The sequence below is a fragment of the Hippocampus bargibanti genome, linkage group LG13, assembly GCF_051943395.1.
Source record: "Hippocampus bargibanti isolate YZ-2025 linkage group LG13, ASM5194339v1, whole genome shotgun sequence".
NCBI classification, from domain to species: Eukaryota; Metazoa; Chordata; class Actinopteri; order Syngnathiformes; family Syngnathidae; genus Hippocampus; species Hippocampus bargibanti.
In genome coordinates this window covers 10,573,496-10,593,033 of record NC_142746.1, presented here as the reverse complement: position 1 = coordinate 10,593,033, position 19,538 = coordinate 10,573,496, and the positions used below count along the sequence as shown (strand labels likewise).

The window sequence follows — 19,538 nt, the reverse complement described above, 5'->3', positions numbered from 1 at the left end:
AGAAGGTCACTGTGGAGAGGAGGCAGACGACTCTGTTGCAAATGGTGTTTAGAATTGAGGAAAGGTAAAGCGCAGGTAAAAGGTTGAGCCTGGTGGTGTGCTTATGCAAAGTATCCCTCCGGGGGTTTAACTGCATGAATTGGTGATGGCGGGTAAGCGTGTATTCTAGTAGAATACGGTTAAGGGAGTCACTGTGTGGTCACTTGAGCTATTGCAGATATCGGTGCAGTCGTGAGGCGTTTGGACGCGTTTTTGGAAAGTGCCTCAGTCTAATTAGTAATTCGGTAGTAATGTCCCATGTGCTGCAAATGTTTGCATGATAAACACTTTCAGGCCAAAAAAATATAAAAGTAACTAAGTTTTCCTTTTTGCATCGCGTGACATTCTGTGCAAACTAATTTGTTGTGTGATGTTCATAACCTCAAACTGCAGTTGAAAAACAGGAGCAAGGTCATACCAACCGAAACATGAGTGACAGGGCAACTTTTAGATGAAGTATCTTTGCAAATGACTGAAAAGAATCTATTCGAAGATATTTTTTTCTCCAAACTTTTATTTGAGAACAATATACAAGAACATCTTGAGCACGAGGACCATCCCTGGCTGATTGAGCTCACTAGAGAAAAAGAAGGGAGAAAAAAGGAATAAAAAAGAGATTATTCTCAATTGAAAACATACTTTTGTTCTGGTTAAACATTTGAGTTGAATTCCAAACTGATGCCTATAGAGTATATATAAAGTAAAACATTATGACACCCAGAACAAGTGTTTCTTTGCGGTAAGAAAAACAAATAAGTGGGTTTGAGTCAAAATGCACCAAACTCAACAAAAACAAAGATGCCTGCACTCCACATCATTAACTCAAGTTCTAAAGCACACCGGGCATGTGTCAATTAACACGTAAGCTATTGTTGAGTACGCTTGACTACAGCAACAACAAATGTCTCACAACATTGGAAGAACACCTTACAAGGGATTGGAAACAACACCAGTGAGGGAGGACACAACTAGTAGGTAAAACCATCATACTATCGAGGAAAGTAGGTGTGGCATGCGCGGAACAAGTCGAGTGTGAGACTTTTGGATGTGCAACAAAGTGGCACCCCATGCTTGAGCATTATACCTGTACACTGACACATCATTTCTGCATGAGTATTCCATGGGAGGCAAAGTCGGGAACAAAAAAAAAAAAAAAAAAAAACAAATCAATAAAAATAGAACACAATTATGTTATCAAATTGAAAGTTCAGAAAGTGATTGTTGGCTTAACAAGTAAGCTACAAATGTTGACAAACCAAGTGAGTTGCATCTCTTAAGAGATGCCGCTAAATTTAAATCATTATTAAAGAGTTTGTGCCAAAGCCAAGTTTGTATGATCACTTCTGAAGCGGGCCTTTTTCAGACCAGTAACATTGGTGGCTCTATAAAAACAGTGAAGTTGAGTTGGACATCAACACAAAGAGTTGGGGGTGATGCTGGCTTCAAAACAATTGTCAGTCAGATAATTGTTTTCCTCATCACATCAGACACTGGCACTGACATTGTTCATCACGGCAGGCGGGATTCTGTGTTGCCAAATGAAAGCGCCAATGTGCTGCTTGGTTTGATTCTGAGCAAAAGACTAAGTTTGCAATTTTGCAGGACCGCTGGAAAAGAGGTTGGTGGTGTTGTTCAAACTAATTTCAGCAAATAAATTGGGAAAAGAGATTTGAATTTATTACAGGTAGTGACTATTTTTAGCTTGATATTACACGATTGTGTCAAACAACAATTGTCCGTCTGCTTTTGGTTGCTGAAATGGCAGTGATATTTTTCGTGTGGCAAACTGGTTATTAAAAAAATACTGTACGCATCGACTTCTTTTAGGTGGGTTGGTGGAAGTTAGCTATGATGCAACACTGGAGGATTAGGTGCACAAGGAGTTAGCTATTGAACATTGATTTACCTTCTATGGCAGGGGTCGGGAACCTTTTTGACGAAGAGAGCCATAAAAGTAAAATATTTAGAAATGTTCTTCAGCGAGAGCCATGCGTGCGCGTGCCCACACGCAAACACGCGCGTGCGCACACACACGCAAACACGCGCGGTCACTTTTCAACAAAATATCAGAATGGATTATTTAAACTAACTTTGTGATAGTACTCACTGTTAACATTAATGTTTTTCCGTTGCTCGTAATGAGTAAAAATCCAGGTAAACGATCGGAATGAAATTCAACTTGCCGGTCCGGACGCGGAGTTACTGCTAGCTAGCCTGCGCACGGCTCATAAGCTTCCACACTTGCTACCTGCAATCTACTTCTCGCAGCAGTATGTTGATGCTAACGTTAACACGGGGCTTGTTAAAATGTCACTGACATTCGACTTTTTCATCGATGGTGTTGTTTCATTGCAAATTCGAATCCGAACATTTTCTCTCCTCAAAGGCTAATGAATCCTTCGGTGAATTCAAGCTGAAGTGCACTCGTGGGGCTCATTTAAAGGGGCGTTTACCTGTTTCGACTGACGTATATAGTTTTATCGGCGAGCCATATGCAATCATCAAAAGAGCCATATATGGCTCGCGAGCCATAGGTTCCCGACCCCTGTTCTATGGTTTGCAAAGAACATTTGATAAGGATGGAAAAATGACAAGATGAAATTAAGAGAAGCAGCAATGGTAACGTGCAAATCATTTACCTGCGGATCATTGGAGACACTGACATACCTTTTTGCTGGCAGCACCAACACTGGATTTCTTGGTGCCTCGTACTTTCTTCATTCTGTTCTTGCGTTCCTTGCGTTGCTTCCTGGAGGTCTTCTTTTTCTCATAGAGACCATGCTGCGAAACAGAAATTTAAAATTCATTTCACACGAAGCAAAACCAACTGAGGGGTAGTCAATCCGCATTTCTCATCCTTCAGATTTTCATCTGGCTGATCCGAAGGCAATGCTGCACCAAAGAGCTCTGTGACCATGCATCTCAAACAGGTATATTTCGCTTTTACTTTGTAATGTCACAACAGAAACCAGAAGGCAACGAGTGAGTGATAACCAAAAAACATGAAACAGAAATCGCCGACACAGGAATTGGCTTTGCAGAAGTGAATACCAATACATGCCTGCCAACTTCTGAAACCAGAAAAGCCTAGTAATACACTGGGTTCCAGGTTACTGCACATGCGTAGTAAGCTGTCTTCATTTACGCTTTCTTATCATTTCAATAATGTATGGCATGGCATACTGCAACTTGTATACAAGAATTGTAATCATTTATACAAGCAGCTATTAGCCAAGGTTGACAAGTGTGAAACTCAAACTCGAGTCATTTTCACCTTTTCTTGAGCAAAGTATAACTCCTGGAAATGCTCGGGAGTATTCCTCACGAAACGACTAGTTTTCTTTTACTTTTTACAGTTCTTGTTGATTTTTCTCCGGCAGATGCCATTACATGACAATGATAAAAACGATGCTAACTCTTGACTATCGATTCCAGGAGTGAGTCACTCTGGATTCCAGGAAAGACCCGTATGACGCGCAATTCACCTCAAGGAAGCTAACAGCTAGCACTGCCGATTGCCCGTTCTCGTGTTTTGAATTAACGTTGAGTACAGTCCACACTATCTTGACGATTTTGGATTTATTGCTTTTATTGGAAACCATAATTTACAGCTCCTGGGAGAGCTGGAAAACAGGCAGGACGGCAGCCCTCGAGGACCAACTTTGGACACCCCTGATCTACACAGAACAAAAACGTAAATACAGCACTTTTGGTTTTTATATCATTTCATGACCTGAACTCAAAGATTAAAGACATATATCATCATCCATCCATTTTCCGTACCGCTTATTCATCAGTAGGGTCGCGGAGGTGCTGGAGCCTATCTCGAGGCGGGGGACACCCTGAATTGGTTGCCAGCCAATCGCAGGGCACAGAAACACGTACAACAGTCACTCTCACAGCGAGGGACAATTTAGAGTGTTCAATCTGCCTGCCATGCATGTTTTTGGGATGTGGGAGGAAACCGGAGGACCCAGAGAAAATCCACACGGGCCCGGGGAGAACATGCAAACTCCACACAGGAAGGCCGGGGTGCGACACGAACCGGCGACCTCTGCACTGTGAAGCCGGTGTGCTAACCACTCGACTACCGAGCCGCCTAAAGCCATATATCATCTTTTCCTTTCGGCTTTTCTCTTCAAGGGGTCGCCATATATCTCTCATCTCTCATTTTCCGTACCGCTTATTCCTCATTAGGGTCGCGGGGGTTGCTGGAGCCTATCTCAGCTGTCTTCGGGCACGAGGGGAGGGACACCCCGAATTGGTTGCCAGCCAATCACAGGGCACACAAAGACATACAACAGTCACTCTCACACCTAGGGACAATTTGGAGTGGTCAATCTGCCTGCCATGCATGTTTTTAAAGTGTGGGAGGAAACCGGAGGACCCGGAGAAAACACACGCGGGTCCGGGGAGAACATGCAAACTTCACACAGGGAGGCCGGACCGGGACGCGAACCGGCGACCTCTGCACTGTGAAGCCGGTGTGCTAACCACTTGACGACCGGGCCGCCCCGGTCGCCATATATGTTTCACCTAAATATTTTTCATAAATCTGCCTAAATAGCGATGAGTTCTATGCTGAGATCCCCCACCCATGCTCAATAAAGTGGATTGGATGTGATTTGCCTTTATTAGTCTCATGCTCATTAAAAAGCTAAATTGCAAAGGTGTGCCTTAGGATGCACACATAACGTTGCTTTAAATGAAAGGTCGTGATCCCTTGAACAATAACATCCTAAAGTCGACTTCAATTGTGGGTATAGCGCAAGGCACAACTGTACACGAAATGCGTTGCCCAGCACACTGAATTCATCTTAGTATTTTGCACATCAGTGTAAAAATACTGTAACGTGGCAGTGGAAATCACGACCGACGGTGAAGTAGACAACAACTTTTGTTCAGCATCTTTTTGGCTGACCAATTAAAATTGTATTTAAATTTTTAGTCGTTGGGATGTTGTTCTCTCATGAAGATAACAATTTAAACTTGGATTAAATGTGTTCGATTAATTTCCTATGAGAATGCTGTTTTGAAATTACAATTTTGGATTTGGCACTAGATCAGAAGTAATAACTTGTACCACTCATTTATTTTCGAACTCACCCTTGCCAGTCTGTATTTGGGCTCATTTTTCTTTGCGTAATCTAAGGAGTCGTAGACCATGGCGAAGCCCGTTGTCTTGCCACCGCCAAACTGTGTCTTGAAGCCGAAGACAAAAACAACGTCGGGGGTCGTCTTGTACATCTTGGCGAGCTTCTCCCGGATTTCAGTCTTTGGGACTGTGGCCTTGCCTGGATGCAGAACATCAACGACCTGGAAGACAGATTTGCCAATGAATATAAGCAAAGCAGGTACGACTGATTTGAGTGAGTGAAGCGCTTTGCATGTTATCTAAACTTGCCATTTGTTTCCTCTGAAGCAGCCGGTTCGTCATGAACTTGCGAGTCCTGACTGTAACTGTGTCGTTCTGAACAGAAGAACACAACAGCATAAATGCGTTACATTCAAGCAAGTATATCCGCTCTCACGCTGCCGTTACAATTTCCTTTTAGGCGTAGAAAGAATCGTTTGGGGAGTATTGTCGACCAAATTCACATAAATTCAACCAATCCCCTGAAATACACACAAGGCCATATTTCCAGAGTTGATCGCGAGTATGTTCAGGTTAGCTTCTGAAGTGAGCCTTAAAATGTAAGTTCGTCAATAAACGCGGATGCAAGTGTCGTTATAATTATATGAAAACCACTGGCCAGGACAATTATAATTATTAGGAATAAAAATGAAACAAAAACAAATTCCAAAACCATTACAAATAGCAATGTGTAGTTATTGAATGCTGACATGTCGGTTAGCATTGGGGAAAAACTCGTACTGAAACGAGGACAACACATCAATATCAGTTCATTTTTACAGATCAGGACATGTATTTTCACTTGGCCGGGACAAAGCAAGTAAGAATCAGACGATGGCCTCGGTGATGAGTGGATTTTAGTTGTACATTAGCCCTCAAGACTCACCATCTTGGCGGCGGCCTCTCTCAGGGACGTAGAAAAGGAGCAAGGACCTGCAGGCGACCTGATTAATGCCTGTCCGTAAATGGGTAAGGAGCTACTAATTTTGCCTGATGTAAAATGAAATCAGGTCATATGTTGAAAACACAGTACAGGATAAATAATAATAATAATACTAATAATACTACTACTACTACTACTACTACTACTAATAATAATAATAATAATAATAATAAATAAATAATACATTTACTTTTTAAGAGGCTTTCAAAACACTCAAGGACACTTTACAGTCGCAGGATTATTTTTTTTGTGCAGGTGAGTTGCGGCAGCCATTCGCGACAGCGTTTACTCTACCCGGAAGTAACACGGCAGCACGTTAGAATTCATATTTCCTATTAGAAATTCACGAAGGATGATAAGTGGTTCTGATGGATTATTACACATTACTTGTAATTCATTAGTTTGAAATTTATGACGATTATTTTGTTTAAAATCGAATAAAAAAGACCTGTATTGTCTAATAATTGCTTTTAAAATTAAACTAAATATTTAAATTATGTGTGGCAAACGATAAGATTTCGTTTCCCCGTCGTCTAGTGTGTTCATAAAGCTCCAAGTTTGTGCAAATGTGTTAACCTAACCACTTCCGGTCAACTTGACTTGAAGCTGTGGGAAATATCAATCAAGACTGTTCATTGTGGGCACTGGGTACAAGTACGAAATTGACGTTGTGTTCCTTCTGCAAAAGTCAAACCATTTTTTTTTTGCGGGGGGGCGTACTTCAGCAGCAAGCAAATCAAAGATGCATGCGCAGAGTAAAGTGTGTGCAGTATACAGATATCTAGGATTGAACTGTTTTGTGAAATGTCAACTTTGATATCTTTACAGGCCGAAACCAAAGTGAATTTTCCAAAACGTATTTACTGAGCTAAAGATTCAGTTGACACACAGTACACTAGTATTGTTCATTTGCTTGTGCGTGTCATTTTCCTAGCACATTCCAAACACATGCTTATGTTCATGGAAGACCAAATAAAAACAAAACAAAAAATGTATGACATTTTGTGTTTTGCACACAATAAAAAAAAAAAATCGAAACAATTTAAATCCACCCAAAAAGTGTCATGCATATACATTGAATCCAAAACTATATAAAATATAAATGAGCACCAAGACCATGGAAAGTAAAAAAAAAACACAATCTTATTTTTTATGGAACTTTTATTGATCTTGTAGCAAGAGCATTCACTGGCATGTTGACTTTGGTGAAAAATAATTACCTCAAATGAAAGCATGTTCCCCCAAAAAAATACAGTAGAATGGGTTAAGGACACGGGGGGGCATTTTGCAGATTGTGGAATGGCACCATCAAGTTCAGAGACACAAATCTGAAGGTTAGCTCCACATTCAATCAAACAAGATTAATACAGAAAACTACTTAAAAAAAGAAAAAAAAACAAGACAAAACTTTTGGATTTTTTTTCAAGTGTTTGAAAAAGATGACCCTAAATCAACATCGGTGGCAAACAATTTCCCCAATAAGTCAGAATATTCAAGTCAAGTATCACCTCCTTTCTTGCACCATGGTTGCAAAATTAAGGGAATTTTCAAAGGACACTTTCCATGGGATGTAATGGCAATATATGGGACTTTATAGTGAAATATGTATATTCAATCCATGTATGCAACATTCAAATTCTGGGTTGTTCAATGACAAAACCTGATGAAAAAAAAATCATATAATAAAAATTTAAAATCAGAATCAGAATCATCTTTATTGCCAAGTATGTAGAACACACAAGGAATTTGTTTCCGGTAGAACACACAAGGAATTTGTTTCCGGTAGAACACACAAGGAATTTGTTTCCGGTAGAACACGCTGCACTAGTATCATCGTCAAAAACTGCTAAGTGGCACTATACAGTTCCATTTTGGTGCTCGTGATTACAAAAAATGTATATCACAAGCTATTTCCACTAACAATGTAATTCCTGTTAATTCCCATGATTTGCCTTTATAGTTTTTTTGTATTAAGTGTCTCATTTTAAATACGTATTTCCAAAATTTCACATAAAACTCTCAGAATTTGCCACTATTTTTTATATATTATTCAATATAAATCCTTTATTCACAAAAAATGCCTATCATGTACTATTTAACCTGAGCTAAAGCTAAAATACATAAATTTGTACTTGCCAAAGAGAATAATTTATTACAATCTCCAAATTTAATAGAATGGTGGTCATCCACACACATAAGATTGACAAAAGTCAAAATATTGGAATTCATGAATTTGTGTGTGTGCATCATCATGACGCTAGCTCCCCTTGTTGTGTAATTGAATGGTACAGCAGCGATTGAAATCTCTGAAAATAACCTCAGCTTCTTGACCCAATTACCAGACAGTATATGCTGTGTCCTCATGATTTTTAAACACACGCATGCATACACGTACACAACTCGCGCGCGCGCACACACACACGCACACACTGTCACACAACATCCATCAGCAGCAAAGTGGAGAGCGAAAGAAGATGGGTGCCATGAGGGCTCAACAACATGTTTTGTTTCTATAAGCCAAGCCACTGGCATAACACGGCATGCCAGGTCAATTACTTGTTTCGGCAGGTTTGCTTGGGTGTGTGTGCTAGCACCAGTGTGTTAGATGTCCATTTCAAACTGAGCGTCATCACCTTAAAGCAAACAGAAGCAAGGTGTTAACACAGGGAAATATTGAATTGATTCAAAAATACACATAAAATGCCTATGTGGAATGGCTTATGCCATGTGGGTGTTAAAGTAACAGCTTCAGTGTTCACAATTATGGTCACAGGTATGCTAATATCACTTTCTGGTGTTTCACATTATATTTCAGCATTTGGGTAGCATAGCTTCAATAGACGAAATTACCCGTCTCTGTCATCTATGTGATCCTCGGTTATCTTTTCATGTGTACATTTCACAGCATGTTTTAATTGGAAGCTACAAATAAACACCTTGCTAGTATATTTTTACATATGTAAGTGAAACTAAAATTTAAAATTAACTCCAGCAAAATGGCAAGAAATGTGTATGGTATTTGTCTGAGCTGGTTGTTACCGTTCATAGGCTTCCCGTCGTGGTTGTTGATGTGGTTCTTGGCTTCATTCTTCCAGTTCTCATGGAGTGTGTTTTGACTGGTCACGCCAGGGATGACAGGCAGGTGAGCGGGCGGGGTTTGGGCGATGGGCGAATCACGCATATCCAGCAAGAACTTGCGGTCATAGATTATTCGAGTTCCTGTGATTGAAAAAAACAGATTTGATTCAATATGTATTAATTATTTCATTATGTTAATTAGTTTGCTTTAAAGATTTAAGTTTCTTGAATTTTGTGCAATGTGACGTTTTTTAAGGGTCGCAAGGGGTGGAGCCCTTCTCAGCCGTCTTCCAGCAGTAGGCAGGGGACACCCTGAACTGGTTGCCAGCCAATCACAGGTCACACAGAATCGAACAAGGATTTACGCTCACACTCGGACTGAGGGACAATAAGTGTTCTTTGCAGAGTTGGATTGTGTTTATGTGTTATTAGTTTTCAGTTTGTGTATATCTGAAAATTACCGAGGGTTTGATAAATAATGGATAACAACGTTTTAAGTGATTGGAAAACAACAAACGTAAAACGTCACGATTCCTACGCTACGGAGGGGCCAATCATAGATCGGCAAAGAGGGCGAAGGCGGGTCTAACATTGTTTTTGTTTTGGAGTGTAAGGCAAGGGAGCTAAAGGCTACAATGACGGAATCAGTAGGAATGCGATGCTCAACGCTACATTCTATTTTCTTGTTTCCAAAAAAAATGAATAGACGAGCCTTCTTACCTCCCGGAGTGGTGGAGAATAAAGTGCCTCCAGGGGTGGTACAATAGTCATGAGGTAGCTGCGTTGTGTCGTTGATCAACACCGTCCTGGTCGGGATGGCCCTGCTCTCGCTCAGCTGACGACTGTTTGACATTTTTTTGGGCGCCGCTTCGATGACAAATTCGGCTGCAACGGAAATTTGGGGTGCTTATCTCCCGAAGGACGGTGTAAACCAGGGCCGTTCCCCACTCTCTTGAATCTTTCCAAGGGCTTTCTTGTCGCTCTTCGCGTCCACCCAGCCGTCAGCTCCGTCCCTTTCCACAGCAAGGCAGGAAGTAGGACATGCAGCGAGTGGAAGTGACGTCACATACGCGGCGAGGAAGGCCACAGATTTGTTTCGACATTGGTTTAATAATTCCCATGTAGTAGTACAACAATAATCGGTGTAAATTTATAGTAATACGAACAATAATACAAATAATTTCCATGATTATAAACGAATTAACGTTCATGATCCTCATTGATGTAGCTGTCTCCTAAAACAGGATAAATAAATGGAATGTATCAACGCGATACACTTGTATCTAGCTAGGCAAAGATGTACACCGCGACCAGTTTTGCGGATCCAAATATTGAGCCTTTGCCTTTTTTTGTCGACTAACGTAATTTGATATTCGCCCACATTCGGTGAACGTCTCATCAAGGTATCCACCCCTTGACTCACTCCTCGTTTCCGCCGCCATCTCGCGTCGCGTGAGATTAACCTACATTTAATCATGAGCTTCACTGTAGAAGAGAGGGGCATCCCCAACTCCCCGAGCTACCGCTTGTTTTTTAGTGAGTACACCGTTCGCTGTTGAATTATTTGCTTTAACATGTGGGGAGAAAATAAATGTAGTTATTTTGAGAGCTTGCGGTAACCTCCCACGTGTCACGTATTCGTCGGATGTCGCTGTAATATTTCATAATCTCAGTAAAAGTTTCCTCTGCGTATCTTTTCTTAAAAAATACTGTATTGTGTTTGGACTGTCAAAAATTTCCAGACTCCCTTGCGTTAAACCGGTTTCTCAGGTATTTGACAATTGAAGTTGAAGGCTTCAAATTTGGGGGGTGCCACTAGTCACTTGTGTGGCAATCGCTCGGGGAAATCTTGCAGGGTGGATCCACACGTCATCAAGTTGAAAAGCATAACGATTTACCGGTGGAACAGGCACTGTGCTGCAGTAGAGCAGCTATTATTAAACATCTTATCCCGCCTTGAATGAAACAATATGTTTTCCTGTCCCCATTGTTTTGCAGAGAATTCCGAAGGGAAGTACATCTCACCATTCCATGATATACCAATATATGCCAATGAGGGACAGGTAGAGTAACACGTGAGCAAAAACACTCCAGAAAATGTTTACAATCAATCACAGAGTAAATTTTCCATTTGTCATTTTAAGGTTACAATGTAATGTTAAAATGGTCTTAGGCAGGCTTGCCCCATGCATTACATAAGGTAATGTTTTCCAGAACGAATAAGGTCATAGTTTAGAGCTTTGACATCATTTCTTACTCGTCTCTTGTGGCTGTAAAAGTCTGTACAAATGTCAGCCTACTAAAATTACTTCTAAAAAGTAACAATGATGGGATATAAACCCACTTATTGGATTTTTTTCTCTTCAGAACATCTTCCACATGGTGGTTGAAGTACCAAGATGGACAAATGCAAAGATGGAGGTAAGAAATTTCACCGTTCCCGTTTTGTGTTCTAATTTAGGTAGTAAAAAATGTAAAACCGTAATTTACGGACTACAGAGTGCATCTGATTATAAGCCTCACCCAGTACATTTTTAGAGGACAACCCATTTTGTACATACATAAACCACACCCGACTGTAAACCGCATGTTTATAAAGAAAGAAGGACAAATGGATTATTAATAGATTTACAATTTAGGTGAAAAAGGAGCAATATGTAAACGTCAAATCAAACCTTATTTTTTATACTGCTAGTCCTCATTCAAGTGATGTACACAGTTGCTGTAGCTTTAACCTTGAAATGGATTGGATGTACCTTTATTCGTCTCGCAGTGGAGAAATTTACATTTCAAGGGTTATCGATGAGAAGGTTTCTTCAGCCCATCGGCTATATAAATGGGCCCATTTATATATCCCTAAGGATATATAAATGGGGCCGATACGACCAGTCAGACTTTAGTTCGCTGACGAAGCCTCTTGGATAGGAGGCGAAACGTCCGAAACCTTCACTTTTGTACAGATGACGGCTGAAGAAACCTTCTCATCGATGGACCACTCCTGTACGACTGAGAGCTTACACAGACGTATTTCAAGGGTTAATACAGTACATATTGATTTATATAGCGCTTTGACAACAGCTGAAGCTGTAATAAAGCGCTTAACATGGACAACTATCATACGCAGGAAATAAAGCAGCCACAAAGATAGTAGAAAGCACCAGGGAGTAAAACTAAGACCAAGTCTGAAACATGCTGAATCAAATGCCAAAGAATACTAGTGAGTTATGAGGCCTGTTTTAAAAATGGGTAGCGAGGGGGGCTTGCTGAATGTTCAGTGGCAGGTCATTCCAGACTGTGGAACAAGTAACGGAAAAGGCTCGATACCTTGTGAGCCTCTGTTTAGTTTTTGGATTATCAATAATGTCTGCAGACCTGAGACACCAGGAGGGTTTCTACGGGTGGATGAGCTTAGAGAGGTAAGGAGGAGCGAGGCCATTGAAAGATTTGAAAATAAATAATAAGATCTTGCAAATAACTCTAAAATGTATAGGGAGCCAGTGAAGGGATGACAGAGTAGAAGTTACATACAGTATGTGCTCCCTCTTACGAGCACCAGTCAAGAGGCAAGCAGGAGTATTCTGCAAACAATATATTGTGTGGACATTACAAATTACAAATACAAATTAAATTGGTCTTGACCATTCAATAACAAATGTGATCGATGTCTCATAACTAAATACTGTAGGTCAAAACAAGTTTAATTTTGTTTCAAATTTGTGATGTTCAAGGATGTTCTTTTTTTTGTTTAATGTTCATCTTCTCTTGATATCGGCTGAATAAAATGCTGCTTAATTGAAAAAAAATGTCCTTTCAACATACTTGTACTTTTCGTTGTAATTCAATTAGAATATGTTTCGTAATAGAAGACAATTTATGGACATTGCAATTTTTACCTACGGTATTATGAAACTGCAACTATCATTGATTAATTAGAACCATTGTGGTGTTTTTGCAATGACTTCAATAGTGTTGGATTTACAATTGAAATACAGTGGAAACAATATGTATCTAGTATTGTTTGTAATTAGATGAGACAGACAACTCTTAAAAGAAATCATACAGAATGGATGATTACCTCGTCTCGCGGCATGAAGGCCATGTGGCCACTTTGTCCAACTTTGAATATTTCCAAACTTTGTCAGCTTCTGTCAGCTACAGTCGTTATCATGCACCATGATCGCTCATATAGTTTGATAGTGAGCGAATCAAGCGCTAACAGCTGCACTTTTTTTCTTTTTAGATCGCCACAAAGGAACTCCTGAACCCAATAAAACAAGATGTGAAGAAGGGCAAGCTGCGCTATGTCGCTAATGTTTTCCCACATAAAGGCTACATATGGAACTATGGAGCCATACCTCAGGTCAGCATGTTTTGTTTGAACTCATCATTAGGGATTGTCGGCTCACGCTTTTTATTTTTTTACTTACATTTTTTGTTATTGAAATTTTTGAGGACAATTAGAAAAGGAAAACAAGGTAACTTTGAGCATCATTTGATCCAGACATCAAAACACAACATGGATCACATAACCATCTCACTAAAACGTTTTACATTTCTTTTCAATTCTGCTGGTGCAATGTCCTGTTCACTGTGCCATATACAAAAGAAAGGTTAGCAAATAAATAATGAGGAAAAAATACTAATATACAAATAAAAATAATAAATAATAGTAATTAGAGTAGCAATAATTAACAATTTTGATCTTGAGTGGATTGGGGTTTATTGGTTAACTTAAATATCTTTATAAGCACTTAGGTTGCTGTAAATTTTCCCAGGTATCCCATAGTCTCTCAAATTTCCCTTGCTTGCCTCGGATTATGAAAGTAATCTTTTTCATTTCATAAATTTCACCCACCACCTTAATCCAGTCTTTGACCGTTGGGGGTTCTTTTGTTAGCCATCTCCTCGTGATTGCTTTCTTGCTTGCTCGCAGCACGATGTTATGTTTGTATTTCTGGGCAGAGTTAACAATTAAATAGGGTTCCAGTCCCAGATAAAGGGCTTCAAAGGTTGGAGGAACCACTTTCACGCTTTTTGGCCGTCCGGGTGGTTTAAGTTTGTATGCACTGTTGGCTTGTCATTGCCCGGGGGAGCGTTAGGAACCAGTTTGGTTATGTCGGTTGGACGTGTCACAGCTTCTCAACTGTCTGTCGCAATCGTGGCTCCCTCAACTCTTTAACAATACTGTTGAGCAAGAAAGCTTCATAATATCAGGCTTTGCAGACGTACTTCAGAGCATTTTTCGGCTTTTTTCTTCAAATGAACTATGGCAGAGCCACTGCTCTGTCTCTGCCTGCAGCATAGTTGTACGCTGCGGAGGAAAACATTGACTCCATCGCTACAAACTACAAAAGTTAACAATGTAAAATATGAAACCTAGCGACTTCTGTTTGACAAGATATTTGCACATTTGGAGTATTTTGTAACACTCTGACCTTTCAATCCTCTTCACCAGACACCAATGATCAATTCTAATTTATGATCATGTGATCGGACGGGACATTGCAAATCATAATTCTTAAACAGATGTTGCTGATTTATCCCATGTTGTTTTAGACATGGGAAGACCCAAATCACAAAGACAAAGACACCGGCTGCCATGGGGACGATGACCCCATTGACATCTGTGAAATCGGCTCCAAGGTATACATATATTCTTATACTTCTTCTTTTCCTTTCGGCTTTTCCCTTCAATGGGTCGCCACAGCGAATCAGTCACCTCCATCTTCAGAGGTATGATACGCATGTTTGTTTTGGCCCAGCTTTTACGTCGGATGCCCTTCCTGACACAACCCTCTGTATTTATCCGGGCTTGGAACCGGCACAATAAGACTTATGTCTCTTTGTGGCTACAGAACAAGCAACTCGCTCAGTAAAAGGTTCCCGAACACAAAATGGTCATCAGCACAGCACACAACACACAGCAACAATCAAAAAACTCACAATTGTTGAATGGACGTTTGGTTTTTTTACACTTTTCCGTCAGGTGTGTTCCCGTGGTGAGGTGATCAAAGTAAAGGTGCTCGGAGTACTGGCTATGATCGACGAGGGTGAGACTGACTGGAAAGTGATCGCAATCAACGTCGAGGACCCTGAAGCCAACAAGCTCAACGGTAAGCATGACTCCTCATTGGCTTTTGTCCATTTTGATCACGTTTGTCCCCACCTTTAGACATCAGTGATGTTGAGAGGTTGAAGCCCGGCTATTTGAAGTCCACAGTCGACTGGTTCAAGTGGTACAAAGTCCCTGACGGCAAGCCGGAGAATAAATTCGCTTTCAATGAGGAATTCAAGGACAAGGTGTTGTGTGTTTTTTTTCTTTCTTTTTTTGTGCTCTTAATTACATATGGTTGCCAGGAAATAGTTGCGCTATGTACATTGAAAATGTGAAAACCTAACAAGAAGTGTTATTTGGCCTTTGTAATTTTATTAAAATGACACATACATTCAGCAAATACTAAATACTGCATATGTTTTTGGGGCTTCTGGGTCACCACATACGTAACTGAACAACGTAATGTATTGTGTTTTTAGGATTTTGCCATTGAAGTCATCAAGAGCACACACAACTTCTGGAAAACTCTGCAACAAACCGATGGTGGTGAACTGAGCCGGTAAATACATTGTTGTGTGATATTATTATACATACCGCTTGCTTGTGTATGTGTGTGTGTGTGTGTGTGTGTGTGTGTGTGTATAAGGGAGGAGTTTTCGGGTCTTAACATCCGTGGTCTGAATCTCTTCCTTTGGCCACCTTATTATTCCTGCAGGGTATCTGATCACTGGCAGGGCATAGCTGTTTATTGCCCGGGTCTTGTTCTTGCCATTGAGCTGGCTTCTGAGGACTTGCCTCACCCGCTGGAGGTATTTGGTCGTAGCCGCTTTCCTTGTTGCTAATTCGAGGTTGCCATTGGCCTGTGGTATACCGAGGTACTTGTAGCTGTTTTCAATGTCTGCTATTGTTCCTTCAGTGAGTGAGACCCCTTCAGTGTGGACTACCTTGCCCCTCTTAGTCACCATCCGACTACATTTCTCCAGCCCGAATGACATTCCGATATCACTGCTGTAGATCCTGGTTGTGTGGATCAGGGAGTCTATGTCCCTTTCGCTCTTAGCATACAGCTTGATGTCATCCATGTAGAGGAGGTGACTGATCGTAGCTCCATTTCTGAGGCGGTATCCATAGCCTGTCTTGGCGATTATCTGGCTGAGGGGGTTCAGTCATATGCAGAACAGCAGTGGGGAGAGTGCATCACCTTGGTATATGCCACATTTGATGGACACTTGCGTTAGTGGCTTGCCATTGGCTTCAAGTGTGGTTTTCCACATCCTCATCGAGTTTGCAACGAAGGCTCTCAGGGTCCTGTTGACCTTATACAACTCCAAGCATTCATTGATCCATGTGTGTGGCATCGAGTCATATGCTTTCTTGTAATCAATCCAGGCTGTGCACAGGTTGGTATGTCGGGACCTGCAGTCTTGAGCGACTGTTCTGTCAACCAGCAGCTGATGTTTGGCACCTCTAGTATCTCTACTAATGCCTTTCTGTGCTTTGCTCATGTATTGATCCATGTGTCCACTTATCTTAGCCGCAATGATGCCTGACATGAGCTTCCATGTTGTGGACAGACAGGTTATTGGCCGATAGTTGGAAGGAACTGCACCCTTTGAGGAATCCTTCATGATCAGGATTGTTCGCCCTTCGGTTAGCCATCCTGGGTGAGTCCCATCCATCAGCAGCTGGTTCATTTGTGCTGCTAGGCGCTCGTGGAGAGCTGTGAGTTTCTTTAGCCAGTAGGTGTGGACCATATCCGGGCCTGGTGCCGTCCAGTTTTACATACCTGAGACTCTTCCTTGTATATCTGCCGCTGTGATGGTAACTGGGTTCTGTTCAGGGAGGTTGCTGTGCTCCTCTTTCAGAGTCGCCAGCCATTGTGCACTGCTGTTATGTGCGACCTCCTTCTCCCATATGCCTTTCCAGTATCTTTCAGTTTCCAGCCTTGGAGGGTCTGCTCTGCTGTTAGAACCCTGCCACTGAGCGTACACTTTCGCAGGTTGTGTTGCGAACAGCCTGTTTATTCTTCTGGCCTCATTCTCTTTCGTGTACCTCTTTAGGCGACTGGCCAAGGCCTGGAGCCTTTGTTTGGCAGTTTCGAGTGCTTCAGGTATGGTTATCTGCATGTACCTCTTGGGTATTGGCCTTTTATTCACACCTCTCTGGGTCTCCGTCAATTGACTCACATCTTTCCGAGCCGCCTTGATCTTGGCCTCCAACCGTCTTTTCCATGGTGGGTAATGAATCTCGTGGCTCTCATGGTCGCTCTTGTAGCCAAGCATGTCTAGGATCACTGATGCTGAGGTGTATATCAGCTCATTGGTTTCCGTGATCGTTCCGGTCGGGATCGTTCTCAGTGCTGCATTCACAGTTTCCATGAGACTTTCAGGTGGTACTTCACATAGCCGTTGTAATCGGTGCCTTCGTTGCCCAGTTTTCATTCTTGCCATGATCTTATCTCTCAGGTCATTTGCTGCCTCGCTCAGCATTTCATTTATTGGGGCTGGCTTCCCAATCTCATTATTCATTGGGGCTTGCCTCCCAATCTCTGGTTGAACCTCTTCCTGTGATGTGGCAGCCTGGGGCCCTTCACCTTGGAATTTGTGTTGTACCTCATCAATCTCAAGTTGTGATAGCAATTGCCGTTTGTGGATATTGGAACACTGAGCTACTAGTTGTTTCGTGGTCAACCGTGACTGTGGGTGTATATATATATATATATATATATATAGAGAGAGAGAGAGAGAGAGAGAGAGAGAGAGAGAGAGAGAGAGAGAGAGAGAGAGAGAGAGAGAGAGAGAGAGAGAGAGAGAGAGAGAGAGAGAGAGAGAGAGAGAGAGAGAGAGAGAGAGAGAGAGAGAGAGAGAGAGAGAGAGAGAGAGAGAGAGAGAGAGAGAGAGAGAGAGAGAGAGAGAGAGAGAGAGAGACACTTCGCCACAAAACATGTTATATGTAAAAACGCATGCTTCTCATCTAATGACAGCCCTGTCTGCTCCACCCTGAATGAGGCTCAACCTGCTATCGGGGATGTAAGTACTATTCAAAGCATTTATGTGTAGAAAAATATGTTATATTTATTTATATATCGTCACATACTTTTTTTCTGTATTGTCAGGTAAGCCCTCATGAAAAGGAAGAGCCTATCCCATCATCAGGTAGCATATTAATAATGTCTGAATAGTTAATTGGTTTTTCTGACTTGCTGTTTTAATCTGCTCTTTCTTCTATTTACAGTCGATAAATGGTTTTACTACGACAAGATGTAATCTTCAGGCTGATCGCATGGAAGAACAAAGTGAACAGTTCATATATCGTATTTGATGACATGAACTATAGTAACAGTGGAACAAGACATTGCAAGTTTTGTAGGGTGTCTGTCTTCTTTATAGAAATGTGAGATAGTCTCTCGAGCACTGGTGTCAAAAATAAAGGCCCCGGGGACCAATTCTGGCCATTTTATTCGGCCCCAGAAAGCAAATCACGCCTGTAATGAGCCATGATGCTTGCTAAAGTCCGAACCAAAATTTCTAATTGTCATATGTAAACCACAATAGCAGTCATTGTTCTTGAATTCAGATTTGAAAACTAGTTATTCATTAATTTGTTGTGGGCTTTATATGTAATATGTGGAGGGGATTAAACATTCCAATGTTTTCCCCAAAATTCATAACGGTTCCCCAAAGGAAACCATCACTACAATGTGGCCTGCGGCAAAAAAATGAATTTAACACCCTTGCTCTAGACTAGAGGTTATCGTAATAAGGAAAAAAATAATGCTTACTTCTTGCCTTATTTATAAAAAAACTATCTCTACACATGAGGTGTAGGCTTGAAACTGACACAGGTACGACACTTATTCATGTGTACCATGTAAAATACACTGAACCGTTTTAATAAAGATTCCCCTCTGAAAATTACAGGTGTCAGTGAACTGGAATTTATTTTTACACACGCACCGATATCAATGTGGTCGCGTAGTCGTAGTGCCACCTAGTGTTCGCTATTCAAAAACTACATTCGCTGTATGTATTTTGTGGTTTCATTTCGTTCTGTAATGTTTTGTCAGTTTACTCTTTTATTCTCACTTTAATGAAAATAGAAACCGGCTGGATTGTTAAATCATAATTTTTATAGCATTCTAGTATTACACATCAAACACATTTTAGCCACGCATTCAAAATCGATAGAATGTTTCTTGAAATGTTTTGCATGGCATGGTCTTCTTATCCTTTCGGCTTTTCCCTTCAAGGGGTCGCCACAGCGAATCAGTCTCCTCCATCTTTCGAGGT

General features: G+C 41.1%; 3 protein-coding genes across 4 annotated transcripts; 1 reads left to right on the top strand and 2 right to left on the bottom strand.

Annotated features, from left to right (window-relative positions):
• Nucleotides 1-533: 533 nt before the first annotated feature.
• Nucleotides 534-6,125, bottom strand: rps24 (ribosomal protein S24). Its single transcript, XM_089012187.1, has 5 exons — nt 6,060-6,125; nt 5,444-5,509; nt 5,146-5,355; nt 2,707-2,820; nt 534-616 (listed from the first exon to the last, which is right to left on the bottom strand). The coding sequence occupies exons 1-5, from the start codon at nt 6,060-6,062 to the stop codon at nt 614-616; spliced, it is 396 nt and encodes a 131-aa protein (XP_088868313.1). The 5' UTR covers nt 6,063-6,125; the 3' UTR covers nt 534-613.
• A 1,680-nt stretch (nt 6,126-7,805) lies between these two features.
• On the bottom strand, nt 7,806-10,235 carry eif4ebp2 (eukaryotic translation initiation factor 4E binding protein 2). Its single transcript, XM_089011787.1, has 3 exons — nt 9,915-10,235; nt 9,156-9,335; nt 7,806-8,749 (listed from the first exon to the last, which is right to left on the bottom strand). The coding sequence occupies exons 1-3, from the start codon at nt 10,045-10,047 to the stop codon at nt 8,718-8,720; spliced, it is 345 nt and encodes a 114-aa protein (XP_088867913.1). The 5' UTR covers nt 10,048-10,235; the 3' UTR covers nt 7,806-8,717.
• Nucleotides 10,236-10,576: 341 nt separating this feature from the next.
• Nucleotides 10,577-19,166, top strand: ppa1b (inorganic pyrophosphatase 1b). 2 transcript variants are annotated; one of them, XM_089011784.1, is made up of 11 exons: nt 10,577-10,730; nt 11,193-11,257; nt 11,562-11,615; nt 13,435-13,554; nt 14,751-14,837; nt 15,181-15,307; nt 15,367-15,494; nt 15,729-15,808; nt 18,233-18,278; nt 18,365-18,404; nt 18,484-19,166. In XM_089011784.1, exons 1-11 carry the CDS (start codon nt 10,670-10,672, stop codon nt 18,513-18,515), a joined length of 840 nt encoding a protein of 279 aa, XP_088867910.1. In that variant the 5' UTR covers nt 10,577-10,669; the 3' UTR covers nt 18,516-19,166. The 2 variants fall into 2 exon arrangements, with proteins under 2 accessions (XP_088867910.1, XP_088867912.1); XM_089011786.1 differs by lacking the exon at nt 10,577-10,730 and having other exon boundaries at nt 11,193-11,269.
• The last annotated feature ends 372 nt before the right edge of the window (nt 19,167-19,538 follow it).